Source organism: Acromyrmex echinatior, chromosome 2 (assembly GCF_024713525.1).
Source record: "Acromyrmex echinatior isolate Ae372 chromosome 2, ASM2471352v2, whole genome shotgun sequence".
NCBI classification, from domain to species: domain Eukaryota; kingdom Metazoa; phylum Arthropoda; class Insecta; order Hymenoptera; family Formicidae; genus Acromyrmex; species Acromyrmex echinatior.
Window position 1 is genome coordinate 21040318 of NC_141853.1, and position 15818 is coordinate 21056135.

General features: G+C 34.1%; 2 protein-coding genes across 2 annotated transcripts in view; one reads left to right on the plus strand and one right to left on the minus strand.

Moving 5' to 3' along the window:
* LOC105143670 (uncharacterized) overlaps positions 1 to 15818 on the minus strand; it is a 204792-nt gene that overhangs the window by 148075 nt on the left and 40899 nt on the right. The window lies entirely within an intron of this gene.
* Positions 792 to 4603, plus strand: LOC105143627 (Mucin-1). The gene is made up of 2 exons (XM_011052076.2): positions 792 to 971; positions 1428 to 4603. Exons 1-2 carry the CDS (start codon positions 837 to 839, stop codon positions 3765 to 3767), a joined length of 2475 nt encoding a protein of 824 aa, XP_011050378.2. The 5' UTR covers positions 792 to 836; the 3' UTR covers positions 3768 to 4603.

Sequence of the window (15818 nt, forward strand, 5' to 3'; positions counted from 1 at the left end):
GAGATGACATATTACAGTATTTTATTTTTTATGATATTATATCATAAAATTGATATATTTAATAAAAATTAGAGTACTATATTTCTAAAAAATATATCAATGATAATAAAAGTTTTCAGGATATTCATAATAACGCGCGTAATTTCAATATAAAATTTCGACCGTATATATTGCCGGAAACCAAATACTAGCCGGATATCCGGTGAATATCCTTAATTTTTATTAATTGTCAATTTTATGTCACAATATTATGAAAAATAGAATATTGTAATATATTCATCTATATTGTATAATACAAATAAAAAAGTATTGTATAAAAATAATACAAATAAAAAATTGAAAATATAAATCTGTTTTATTATTACTTTTCTTCTAAGTTATATTCATGAAATCATTTTATGTACTATAGCTTATTTAATATGATAATAGCTCTTTTAATCGTAATATTAAATATAAAAATTAGTAAAACTTCTTTAAATATATAAAATATATCATGTAATAATAAAAATAAATTAAAAATTGTAAAATCTCTCAAAGTATAATTACATTTAAATAATTACTGCACGCTTCTTCCTCTCTCAGTATCCAAAAGAATGAAAACACATCATGCCGAGAAATATCTACAACCTGCAAGAAAGATGAAACGGAAGATGAAACAAATAACCTTACGTAAGTTATTGTCATTGTCGAGATAAAAATCTGAGAGTTAATATGGTACGATTCTTTGTGGAACCAAGCATGAGAATTGATAACGCGAAGATATAAATACGTTCGGCAAGTACCAGTTGAACAATATGATTTTAATCAACGGACGGCTTCACAATTAGCTTTCTAAGATGAAGATTTTATTTTCTGTGCTTTTGTGTCTTACTTTGGCTGTCTGCAGCCCAATAGGAACTTATCAGAATGACTTTGTCATAGGTGAACGTCAAGAAAACGATTATGTCATTACTGACAGAATTATTATTAAGGTAAATAACTGATTGTAATTATTTTATGTACATATATTAAATAAAAAAATAGAACAACTCATCTTTTATAATTCAGATTTTAATCGAATTTCATAGAATTCTTTTAAATATTTTAATTTACATGTATGAATAATATATCAAATTTTGTAGATATTAAAAATATTGCATTAAGTCTTATATCTAATATGTTTTAAATTTCCTATTTGAATTTAATTGACCTTTATATCATATCAATCAATTACATTAATTTACTTAAAATATAAGTATAAGACAAAACATAAATTACACAATGCACTGTTTACAATAATTTTATTCATTATTCGTAAATTTTAGTGGTAATATAGTTTTATAGATTCTTTGATTTTAAATGACCAAATAAAAATATTTTTCACACAGTCTCATAATTTTATGATTAATATCTTATTTATGAACTAATATCCTATTTATAAATTGCAGCCTCACCTTTTCAAGCCTTTAATAATCACAGTAAGTGTAAGAGCTCCAAACAATGCAATACTCACCCATATTAAAATCACAAATATCGGAAATCAACAAACTCGATTTATACCGAAAAGACTCAGTTGGACAAATATGGTTATAATAGTTATTGGACATTATGGAGAAGGAATACATGTACACGTGGAAGGTTATGCAAAAAGTATTTTAACAACATCTACTCCAAGTACAACTATCAAGATACCTAATAATGAAGATAACAGCGCATCTAGTAGCGAAGAAAGTAAAAACACATCTGAAAATAGTGAAGAAAACAATGGAAATAACGCATCTGATGTCGGGGATAAAAACAACAGTGGATCCAATGCCGAGGATGAAAACAATAGCGCATCCGAAGCAGGGGATAAAAGTTACAACTCAGCCGAAGGTGGCAATAAAGAGAACAGCGTACCCAATGCCGGAGATGAAAATAACAACTCAGCCAAGGATGGCAACGGAGGAAACAGCGCATCTAATGCCGGAGATGGAAATAACAACTCGGCCAATGATGGCAATGGAGGAAATAGCGCACCTAATGTAGGAAATGGAAATAACAACTCAACAGCCAAAGATAGCAACAAAGGAAACAACGCACCTGATGCCAAGGATGAAAATAACAGCGCACTCGATGAAGAGAATAGAAATAACAACTCAGCCGAAGATAGCAACAAAGGAAACAACGCACCTGATGCCAAGGATGAAAATAACAGCGCACTCGATGAAGAGAATAGAAATAACAACTCAGCCGAAGATAGCAACAAAGGAAACAACGCACCTGATGCCAAGGATGAAAATAACAGCGCACTCGATGAAGAGAATAGAAATAACAACTCAGCCGAAGATAGCAACAAAGGAAACAACGCATCTGATGCCAAGGATGAAAACAACAGCGCACTCGATGAAGAGAATAGAAATAACAACTCAGCCGAAGATAGCAACAAAGGAAACAACGCACCTGATGCCAAGGATGAAAACAACAGCGCACTCGATGAAGAGAATAGAAATAACAACTCAGTCGAAGATAGCAACAAAGGAAACAACGCATCTGATGCCAAGGATGAAAATAACAGCGCACTCGATGAAGAGAATAGAAATAACAACTCAGTCGAAGATAGCAACAAAGGAAACAACGCACCTGATGCCAAGGATGAAAACAACAACGCACTCGATGAAGAGAATAGAAATAACAACTCAGCCGAAGATAGCAACAAAGGAAACAACGCACCTGATGCCAAGGATGAAAACAACAGCGCACTCGATGAAGAGAATAGAAATAACAACTCAGTCGAAGATAGCAACAAAGGAAACAACGCATCTGATGCCAAGGATGAAAATAACAGCGCACTCGATGAAGAGAATAGAAATAACAACTCAGCCGAAGATAGCAACAAAGGAAACAACGCACCTGATGCCAAGGATGAAAACAACAACGCACTCGATGAAGAGAATAGAAATAACAACTCAGCCGAAGATAGCAACAAAGGAAACAACGCACCTGATGCCAAGGATGAAAATAACAGCGTACTCGATGAAGAGAATGGAAATAACAACTCAGTCGAAGATGGCAATGGAGAAAATAATGTACCCAACGCTGAAGATGAAAGAAACAACGCTGATACTGAGAATGAAAATAATGACTCAACCAAACATGGAAACGAACGAAATAGTGCACCTGATACCAAGGATGGGAATAAAAACGCATCCAATATTGGGGATGAGAATAGCGCACCCGATGCAGAGGATAGAAATAATAACTCAGTCGAAAATGGCAATGAAGGAAATAGTGCACCCGATTCCAAGGATGCAGGAAACAACATACCTGATGCTGAGGATGAAAATAACAACTCAGCCAAAGATGGAAACGGAGAAAATAACGCACCTGATACCAAGGATGGGAACAACAGCGCAGAGGATAAAAATAACAATTCAATTCAACAATTCAAAAGTGACAACGGAGAAAACAATGCATCTGATGCTGAAAATACCAACTCAGCCAAAGATGGCAACACAGAAAACAGCGCACCTCATGCTGAGGATAAAGATAACAGCACATCCGATGCCAAGGATGGAAATAATAACCCAATAGAAGATGAGGCTGAAAAAAACACCGCATCTGATGCTAAGGATGAAAATGACAACTCAGCCAAAAGTGCTGATGGAGAAAACAACAATGGAAACAGCATACTTGAAGATGGCGATGGAAGCAATAGCGCATCCGAAAGTAGTGATGGAAACAACACCGTATCCAATGATGACGATGGAAACAACGCACTCATTCATGCAAATGAAAACAATAATTAATAATAATGGAGACAACAGCACTGCTAATGATAGAAACAACAGCGCAACTAATAGCAACGACGACAACGACAACGACAATAATAATTTTGGTAGTAATAATGTAAATGAGAATTATGACTTTCGTTGGTGATTACGTTAGATATATTCGAGATGTCAAAATCAAGATACTTATCGATTGAAATTATTGAAGATTGAAGTATTTCTGATTTAAGATCATAAATATGTGACAAAGTACCACGCTCGTAAATACAGTCACCAATGAGACTTCTGCATTAAAAATGTAGAAGTTTAGACAATTACTTAATAATTAATTAATAATTTTAACTGAAAAAATTCTGATATGAGAATATCAACTTAGAATATCAACTAGCCGAAGATGGCGACTAAACAGCTCATCCGATACTGGAAATGACAATAACAATTTAGTAGAAGCTGAAAGAAACGCCATCCAATTTATAGCATTCTGCTACAAAGATTTAATTTAAAGAATATGCAATATATGTATATATATATGTATAAAATATAAAGACAAAATTATATTATATATTGGACAATATATTATTTGATTAATATGTGTATGTATTGATTGTAAGTAATTATAGAATATATAAATATCAATTATTTTACATTAATCTTTGTACGCTTTTATCATTCAAACATTAATATATAGAATAAAAATTTGTTAAATATTGTCTTTTGAAAGATATGGACAATTTTATGCATTTTAAAGAGACAATGACTAAACTCCGATGGAATTTTATCGATAAAATGTAATTTACATATACATATAATAAAAATTATAATAAAATTATAATAAAAACATACGTCTTCTACAATTACGTCTTTTTTATTTAGTATAAATATTTGATCGTAAGTAAATATTAAGTATTAATCAAATAATTATTAAAATATAATACATTTTTTCTCAGTGTATACTTGACTGACGTATAATTTTTTCTCTTAATAAACTGCCATAATTTCTCCTCAATATTTCAAAAGATATCTTGATTAGATATGTTTTTTTTCTCCTATAAACATGCGTCATTAACTTTGTATTTCTTTCCATCATTATAAGTTTCCGGAAGTGCGAAGGATGTCGCAACACTGCCGAACACGACTAACGAAATGAGATTATCATCGCGGCTTATGTATTTCAAGAATCATCGGCTCCGTGACATGAAATATAATTTAGCGAGTTTGAGAATTCTAAGCACAGACCTTTCGTGGGTAACGCATTTCCACGTGATGCTCCCTCAGCGATGGTTTAGGGGTGCATCGCACGTAAGCCACCGCTGTTACTTGATTCGCTTCATCTTCCACGGCCGGCTTAGAGAGGGATAGAGACTTTATCTTACCACCCCTTCTCTTTTTTTCTTATCCTACCTTCGTAGCTCGAGCTCGTGGAACTCCGCTCGTGAAAATTGTACTCCAATTTAGTAAGATCCGATTTGTATGGATGGTTGCGTCCGCGATATCAGACTGAGGTATCGAGTGCAGAGCGGCGCGGAATTTTAATAACGTCGATTGCGATAGATAGTATACATATCCATCGTGTCTGTGCATCTTTTGACGCGTATCAAAAGATTAATACATTACCATTTGCCTCGTATGACTTTATTCTTTAAGCATGTGGATAATAAATGTACTTTATATTATCCAAGCATATTCCATGCAGTAAAGATCTTTCGATTCTTCGCTTATCATGAAAATCAAAACCATTGTATCTATATATAATAAAGATATATATAATAAAAAATAAACTTCGATCGAATTTCATGCAAGCATGCTTTAAGATGCAATAACTTATGTATTCGTAATTTAATTAGATAAATTTGATATTAAATAAATCGCTCCTTTCAGGTATAATCAAATATGGATTTCAATGACACATCAAAATATATTTTGTATAAGAAAAAAACAATTTTAAAAGCTAATATTTTAAATTCCTTTTAACAGTATATGTTAATACATTGTTAAAATTAACATTTTATTTTTAATCAGCAAACCGTATTGCAGAAATATCAGTCGTTTAATCGAGTGTCATGACATAACGAGTGAGAGAGGATATCTGAGATAGCTTGGAGAGTTTACCGACCGCATGAGGCTCCGGACCATGCACATTACTCCAAATACGCACCTGATAATCGTTTCAAACTCCAGCTGTATCGAAGCAGATGTGTGCATACACACGCACGTGCGCGCGTGACATCTCAACGTTAACGCATATATGCATCGCGGCATTAGTACGTACTCGAAGATAAGGACTCGAATCTCCGTGCTTAATGCTACACTAATTAGCAGCAGTATCGGGATAGGATTATGCGATTAATTTTGAACTCACAGATTTTTGACGTGCATCAAAACAGTGCTTATCGATTTCCATCAATGTGATTAGGTGACGTTTCTTCGATAAACTACATTTTTTTTATCTTCAGAGAGAGAGAGAGAGAGAAGTGAGAAATGATCATAAACGAGGCTCGCGAGACTATCGTATCTTTAGATTCGGAGGGATAAACAATTTCCGCTGGGTGATATTAAGTTTAACTTCCTATAGTAGAAAACAATAAATTTCGTTATAAGCTATAAGTTTGATATAATAACGTAATTATAGTGGCAACATCAATATCTCATTATACATATCTTTCTTGTTAGTTTATTCATGTAATGCGTTCGCCGTACGCATTGCAAGCGACTTTTCATCACATTAGTATTCATCCAGCATGATACTTCCACCGATCTCGTGCGATATAGGCATTATTTCCACAAACGATATACTTGAAACGTACTGTATGTCAAACAGAAGGCATTGCGAGACTTGATTCATCTTTTTCGCGCCCGGTCTGTAATTCTTCTATACGGCGGAAGCGCACTTATCTGATCTGATGATATCCAAGCCTGGACGAGAGTATTTGTAGATACGTTGTACGAGGAAACGAGAACTACTCCAGTATCATCCTTTCCATATCTTTACTTTATCCTGAAGTAATGATGTCGTATCTTGACATTTCATCAGAACGAACAAGAGGACGAATTAATTGAATGGATGCCATTGACTTGGCTTTTTCCTTGTGAAGCGTATGCACGGCATAGACTTCTTCAAAAATAAGAAATATCTTAACAAACGAATACATTAGAAAAGTAATGGGTAGAGAATAAGTGTACGAAATTAAAAGCAAGAGAATAAATAATAACAAATTAATGACTAAAATATTTTATGGAAATTATTAAATCATATTTTAGTCACTAAATTTCGACCATTATTAGACTTTGTTGAATTTGTTCCGCGAGTGTAACATTTGTTATTATTTTTATTCACATAGAAATATTAGACACCTCCTCTATTTATTTGTTATTCATAACACATAAATGGTTTAGTTTAACTTATTAGTAGAATAAATGGTTTATAATTTATAACAATATTTATTGTAATTTTTATCTTGATTAATAACTAAATATTTAGATATTTATTTGGAAATAAAATTATATTTAATTTTGAATGTAATAGGCAATTCATTATACCTACATTACCCATTCATATGTCATATATCCGCCTCTATACTACGAATCACTGTTTGAAAAATCTGTCATTAGTATTCATAGTTGATTCTCATTCATTGCGGAGAATGATTGATTTTTCAAGTAAAGTTATAATGTATAGATAGAAAAATTCTTATTTCAGTATCTAATTAATTACTAATTGTAAGGTTGCATTTTACATCTTTATTCTAGATTTATTTTATATCTAAGATCTACCTAAGATCTGTACAAACAAATAATACAATTAATTAGTTGTATAAAGATAATAGAATAATCGAAAAGGAAATCTCTCACGACATTCAAATCACGTTAATGATTAATTATCATATATTAGATAGATAAATGTTCAATTCACCAGATAATTAGTAATTATAAGATGTGAATTCTTGAAAAGTGAACATTGCAAAATAATCATAGATTCATAGAATTGCAATTAAACATCAAATAATGATCAATTATGAATACTAATTCATTTAGGTATCCACTAATTATTTATTAAAGACTGTTAAATATCAGCGCAAAAGAGCCAAATAAAAAAATATATATCTCTCGGAACATCAAACAAACACGATAAAATATTTGCATCGATTATACGCATACCAATTTTCTTTCATGAGCAAACTCTAATCTTCAAACGTGTATGCCAAGCGATACCGTTTATATTAAATTCGTAAACTCTGCGAGCTCCATTCGTGAGAATCCCTGAAAACTTTAGAGACGGCGGCTTTTTAATCTTGCCTTTGCTAATAACCAACTGGATTATTACATTTTCAATTAAATCGCGCCGACAGTCATTTGCATGCTGCCTAATGCATTCGACGTAATATAGTCGTAGGCATGAAACGCACTTTGAGCGTCGCGAGTCTTTTACCCATTTATTTTACGCGTAATATATACGGCAAATTTACGAGAAGTAGGGAGACGAGAAAACATTTTAATATTCGCTAATCCGAAAGATTTATTATTAAGTTCGCAAATTAAGTTCGAGCCTGTTTGCGAAACGATTCGGCGATACGAGCTGGGACAATTATACGGGATAAACGATGAACGTATGTGCGAACTGGTTTGTCAGACGAAAATAGTTGTTCATCACAATTACACGGACGCAAAGTGTAGCGCTACTTTTTGTTCGAATGAAAAATATTAATGAAACCAAACCCCCATCGTTGAACCTTTGCGCTCTTGTACAATACGTTCCCATCTCGTCGCACGGTTCAATGCGCGAGCTGTCGAACCGAAAGATTTTAATTATTACTGTCGGCTCTCCCCCACGTTCGTACGGTTGAAGCCAGATATAATGACGAAATTAAATAAAACGTCATTCGCGCGCCATGCGATTAATTACTCACCGGCGAAAGAGAGTACCGAAAAAAAAAAAAAAAAAATATTTGAGAGGAAAGAACGCGCCGGTTAATTATGATCGTACAAACAGCGCGTACGACCTTTTTACGCTTACGAAGAGAATGGTCTCGTTATCATCCATTTAAACGTGAATTTATTATATGCAAGATCGTTACAATATGATCACTTATTGGACGAATCAGGTCGCATCCGCGTTTCCATTAAACCAAATGTACTTGCGGTTAATAATGTATTTGTGTGCGTTGCGATCATCCAATCATCATAAATAATATAAAATCTTCATGGAATCGCTCTCTCGATCCGCAAAAACGCGGATTACACTTGTAAATTACTCGCATAACATGCACTTCTCTTTATTACATTTATTTAAATCGCTTATTTTCAAAATAGCTCAAATAGAATATTGGAGCACATATATTAATAGGTGAGTCTGTAAATGGTAAATCGTTTAATCCGCGCTAGCTAAATCTTCGATCTGAATAAGGGCGACATGTTTATTTTTGATCTCGTCGTGTTCTAATTACGGCCACATAAACTATTCCACTCAAACGACGTTCGACAGAGCGTTCAAGACACGTAATTTATTTTACCAAGACCAAGTTGCAACGTTGCGTAACTTTTCTTGCGCTAAATACGTCGCTGGATGGTAACGTCGATGCGTTTCTCCATTCATTTCATTTGTCACGTCTCTGTTTTATCGAATCCGTATTGGCTGCCGCAATATCAACGATGGCGGCATCAGAGCCGTGTGAATTAGCGCGCGCGTGAATACGCAATTCCGCCGTCAGGTGCACATCCAGCACTTTATTACACTAATTGCGCGCACAGCGGGCCCATTTACGAAATTCCGAGGTAAGGGTTTTCGCCCCGTGGCTGATCCCCGCGCGCGTTGATCGGCGCTCGTGTTATACGCCCACACGTACCTACGTAGAGACCGGGTTACTTGTATATACGGCGTGTAATTTCACGCCCGCGAACACGCACGCGTTTTGCATACTGCTTGTCACACGACGTGCACGTCCAGTGAAATACGGCCGAGATTGCTGTAGTTATGTCACACGCATGTGCGACGCGCCGAGGGGCGAATTGTATCAACTTCCATGTTTACGTATTGCCCACAATACGTCACTGGGGGATCGTCATAAAATATTACATTTTACAGGGCGATTGCGTTGCCGCGCCCGCGTCCTCATCCGCGTCCTCATCGTCTGTACGACGAGATCTGCTTCGAGGATGGAACCGTTTCTTCGCGCACGCATCTTGTCTTCCATATTGAATTCATAATGTTGTTAATATTGATTGTGGTCGTGCAATTCGTTCTGTCGAAATGTTAATTTATGTAATTTTCTTCAAGTTTATTATTGAAATTTTGTCTCTCGATCTCTCCGTATGTGATTGCGGTTGATGGTAATTCAAAATTATTAAAATTAGAAATATAAAGAGTACTGCGTTTGCGTAATGTATGGAAATTTCAACGTATTTATATTTTGTCGCTTATCAAAAAAGTTAACGTGTCGTTAAAGAGTTAATCATAGAACCTAATGGTTTCAAAAATAATGAACAATATGAAGCCAAATATTGATAAAATTACTCTTTGAATAAATAAACAATGATTAACGATACTTAAGATATATTTCTAATGTATAATAATGCTAATATTAGAGAATTAAATAACTTTTTCTATATAAATGTCTTCATGGAACTTCTGACATATTCTTGAAGATAATAAGATATTTATGAGGTAAATGGCTTACTTAAAACAACATATAATGTAAGTCTTTATTTAACAGGATATTTTTTTGCTATCACAGTTCATTAAATAATTTGTTTAAATATCTATCGATATTTTATGTATCAAAAAGTATATAAAACACAATGAATTACTCTTGTAGATTTTTTCTAACTTATTTTATAATTGCAGTTTATCTTGTAGAAATAGTATCGCATTGCCTCTAAAATTCTAGAATATTTTCGTTGTCCAATTTATAACTTTAACCAAATTTATAATCGTAACATAAAAACATTAAGATAATAGTCGGCATAGCACATTTTATAGCGTTTAGAAATAATTCCATTGTAAACCTCACAAGTTAGCAAATATTTCCTTGTTTACTGTCAACTTCTTTTGTTAAACGCTACAGAAGTGTAAAAAGCGGAACAAAAGCAAAGACGGATATAACCGATCGACGAGTCGATGGTGGCGTTCCGCTCTCTCTTCGTTCTGCCGATCTCCTTGCGGTTTTCTTTCTGACCTTTCGGAACTGCCATGGGGCTACGAAGATCGTTAACTAAAGTGGGTAATCATACCCACCGGTTTCACGCCGCAGCCAACCGGGCGCTGCAACGGACAGTGTACAGGGTGGTCAAATTGGACGGCGCCCAGTTATAACCGGTATACCTTAGATCGTTTTCCACGCTTAATGCGTATGTACGTCGCGCTAATATGTCCCTTCACGTGCCGGAAACTTTGCTTCTACACTTAGAAATCCCATGTCTCCTTGCCAGACTTCGACGGAGCAACGATCGTAACGACTCGCACGGTCGCTTTACCGATTCGCGCGAGCCACAGCTTTAGTTAGGTGGAGTCGTGCAATAGCGTAGAATCTCTTTCAGGCAAGCGTAATGACCGTAACGAGTAACAATTTATGAAGCCGACAGACGTCCCTGGACTGCGAGCAACCGCCCAGCCACTGAGCCCAGCGTGCCTGTTCCGCGTATTGCAAATTGATTTGCAGAATTGTTGAAGGCATCGAGGACTCTTCTATCCGTTCGTACGGCAATAGGCATTTCTCCGCTGTTCCTTGCACTCGAGCCAACGCTTCATACTCTATACTCGAACGTTTACATTCCACACACAGATCGATTTTTTATAAATATAAATTCAGATTAAAATCGGAATAATTATGGTTAGTTTACGATTTTCCATACGATAGGAATTAACAATACGCAAATTATTCTATATCTGTTGTCATATAAATTCATATTTATATGTTTTTCAAATAAAAATTTACGTATTTGTCACAATTTGTTTTAAATCCTGATAAAAATATAATATAATAAAAATAAAACACAATATACACCGACAATATACGTCGATGTTCAAACAAGAATTTATATTCGTGTTCCCTATATTTTGCCATAAAGTGTACAACGAGTACACGGCTCAAAGGCATCATTCAGTTATCCAAGAGATCAGCACACCCTGTATAGAAGAGGTTGGTATCGAAGCATGCATACGCATAGGGAGGCAGGGATATAATTATATGCCTCAAGTCCGCACCTCGAAAATGCCGCCTTGTTAGCAAATCTCGTGAACCGCGCAAACACCTGCCTGATTGTTAATAATTTGCTGAGCTAGAGGAACCTGCCTGTTACTGCGAAGGTCCGCTTTTGTAAAGACGATGGCCTAACGATTGAACGACGACGGAACGATAAGAATAAAAGGTCTAGTGTTAACTAATATCTGCGTGTAATTTAATATCCGCGTTGGATTCGCGCGGCCGTTCCGATCGTAAAAATAAATTCGCTTTTAAGCAGACCGTGCAAATTTATCAAATTAAATCTTAATTCGCTCTCGCGAGTTACATTTTTTATAGTTAAGATGAAAAATAATTTACGATAAAATATTGATGCTCATTTCAGATTCAACGAGCACAAACAGCAGGTGCAGTTATCGCTCGCGATTTACTTTTAGCTTTTCAACAACTTCAAATCTGTCATTTTCTAAAGGAATTTAATTATTGGCAAAAAAGATGCAAAAATGCCGTTTCCCTTTATTATTCCGACGATAAAAATAAGAATATCCTATATTAATAAAGAAATGCTAATTCTTCGTCAACAATTTTACGGTTGATTTGTCAATGCAATTTTTTCATCATTTTCATGTATTTTATTTCGCACCAGCCCACTGGAACACGAGAGGAAAAATACAAAAGAGGAACGATCGTATTTCTGTCCTTTCTCGGGTGCCCCTTGCGCATTCGCTTGTCTAATCAGCCGGACTTGAAGCTATTAATTAATTAGCGCCAACAATTACACCGGCTTGTCCCCTATACTCGATGCACGTTAATTCCCTGAGTGCAATTATTCCGTTCGCATGATTGCAAATCTCTGTTCACCTTGTGCCGCACCTCTCACTCTTTCTCTTTCTCTTTCTCTTTCTCCCATCACTATTCGCCTTCTTTTCAAACCAGCCATGGTTCTTTGGTTAAAGGTACCTTTGCTCGTCGCGCACTCGATCGCTTCTCCCAAGCGGGAACGCGTTACGCCTACGTTACTCCGTTCGAATTCATTTCGCGAGCATCGAACTTTTTCGCTTAACTTCGTAGATCTCAGATTGATGTTGCTCTTGAAGTTCATCCTTTGCTGTTCTTGCGCCACGAGCAAACGGAAAGTTCCCGAAGATAGATGATTCGACGCGGCAGGTATGCCCGGATGATTTACATACATTCGGAATTAGTGTTTCCTAGTTACGAAACGCGAGTTTGGCTTTTAACTAATCGCGTTATAAGCACTTTATTTGTTTGAGCAATTGAAATTCAAAGATGTAAAAGAATAAAACGCATGTGGAAAATATTAATTAAAATATTAATTAAAATTGAGATAATATAAAATTAGACAATAGCTATCAATAAAAGACTAAATAAATCTATGGATATTATAAACAATACGTACACTCTAAATCTGTAGCAATGAAATTTCACTACATTAAATTGAAATTTCAATACAGGTATTAGTGACAATTGCGCCAATATTACTGCCCGTGAATTTTACTGCAAGATGGGAATGAAAAATCCGTTCGATAATTAGAAAAATTTACTCGAAAAAAGAGTGAATATGGAGGTTAAAATAATGTCACTCCAAATCCAGATAACAAAGTCTACACTGAGAAAAAAACATTTGTTTAACGAACTAAACACATTTAGTTGTTTGCAGATTTGGTTAACTCAACACATTTTATTTAATCGAATTCAACTGTAGTCTGCTTAACAAACTGTTTAATGTTAAGCAGACTACGGTTAAATTTAATTAAATAAAATTTGTTAAATTAATCAAATCTGCAAACAACTAAATGTGTTTAGTTAGTTGAACAAATTTTTTTCTCAGTGTATGGAGATTTGTGTACAGATTTTGAACAGAGCATGCTATCAATCTATTAACTTTATTTTTAATTATTATTATTTTATTTTTAATTATTTTATTCTGACTCTTATGTTTATGTCATATGTGTTTCAAGATGCGACAAACGATGCACTATGTCGTTAAATTCACTCCTTGCAATAACATTCAATGCATGTTAGCAATAAAATTTTAATTTTCATTGCTATTGATTTAGAGTGTACACAAGTATATATATATATATATATATATATATATTAGGTGTTGGAATTAATTCGTAGCGTTTTTAATGAAAGAATGTTATTTATTTCACATGAGCATTAAAAAATACATTAATGAAAGTACTTCCCATCACTTGTAAAACGCTACGAATTAATTCCAACACCTAATATATACATACATACATTATAATTTATGACGAATATAAAGAAATAAACAAAAATTTATTTTAAATATATAAATTATATTATAGTAATTATTAAGAATTTAATTCTTTCAGATATTTCTCGTTTTCTTTCTGTTGCTTATATATTTCAGTCTTATATAATTTTATATAAATCTTCCTCTCCCATTCTATTCTCGTCCTTAAGATAGTCTGCTTTTCATGTCGACAGATTTACGAATCTTGTGTTCACGTAAATCTTTTGTTTACTATAGAATTTAGCTTGAATCTGTGAAAGCATTACAACATTTTGCTCAGATGCGACTGACGGGGCGTAACTTTTTATATGACGATCTTTCACGAATTACAATAAATACCGCCAAAACCTTTATTTACGATGTAACGATTAATATAACATTTCGTTGCAATGATGCAAAATTAATAATTTGAAAATTAACAGAAAGTATTTGCATTAAACGATCCAAAATTTGTAAGTTGTAAGAGTTCTAATTTTTCGACCAAGCCCGTTGCTAAGGAGATACTGAATCTTTACCAATTGTTTATGATAAATTGCTACATTTAGAGTATTATTTCGCAAAGTTAGATCTATTATAAATGTGTGCGCCATATGTTGCATTTTGTAACGTTATACAATACAATTTAAGATTTTACCACGATTTCTTCCAGGTATGAACCGTTGTTCTCGAAATGTAATTGAAAGTATAGAAGTATAAAGTCTCATAAATCATGTGCTAATCACAAATGATATCTTATCGCGTATTCTTCATGCGTTCGAACATAATCTTCGTGCTATTTCTAATTTAAAACATTTAAATTAGACACTGTATATACTCCGTCAGAATGTTACTCGAATAACGTAACCAGAAATTGTTACAAAAAATGCTAATAATTTTCTCGCCTGTCTGAATATCGTATCGTTTGTCTTCGGTTATAAGCTTGAACATTACGCAAATATATATATATATACCATTTTAAAAAGAAATATGTACGTAGATATATATATATATATATATATATATATATCTACGTATATATTAGGTGTTGGAATTAATTCGTAGCGTTTTTAATGAAAGAATGTTATTTATTTCACATGAGCATTAAAAAATACATTAATGAAAGTACTTCCCATCACTTGTAAAACGCTACGAATTAATTCCAACACCTAATATATATATATATCTACGTATATATATATATATATAGATATATAGATATAAACGTTCCATACATGTCGATGTCACGCGTGATATTGAATACGATCCAAGTATCATTTCTTCAAAACTTAAAGCAAAGAATTTAGAATTTCGATAAAAATCGACACATTCCTCTCATATGCCACTTTAATGTAATATTCTCCTTAACCATTACCTTTATGTTCATATTCGCAGCATGAGAGCGAGTACGCTTCTTTTCTCGCTGTGAAAAGTTTCGCGTCACTTGGATTTAAGACTCTTGGTCTGTCACTGCAGCTATATTGGATTATGACGTCAGGAGCGAGAAATCATATGAATTTCTTTCTTGCGTCACGCGTCAAGCTAAATGAGTCTTTTTTGATATCGCGTCGGTGCTTGCATTTGGTAGAGTGGACTTGCAAAATGTGCCAATAACTCTCTTCTCCAATTTTCTTCGTT

Coding starts and splice junctions, on each gene's coding strand:
- LOC105143627 (XM_011052076.2), top strand. CDS start 837: ATGAAGATTTTATTTTCTGTGCTTTTGTGTCTTACTTTGGCTGTCTGC. Junction 972..1,427: donor CTGACAGAATTATTATTAAG/GTAAATAACTGA, acceptor TATAAATTGCAG/CCTCACCTTTTCAAGCCTTT.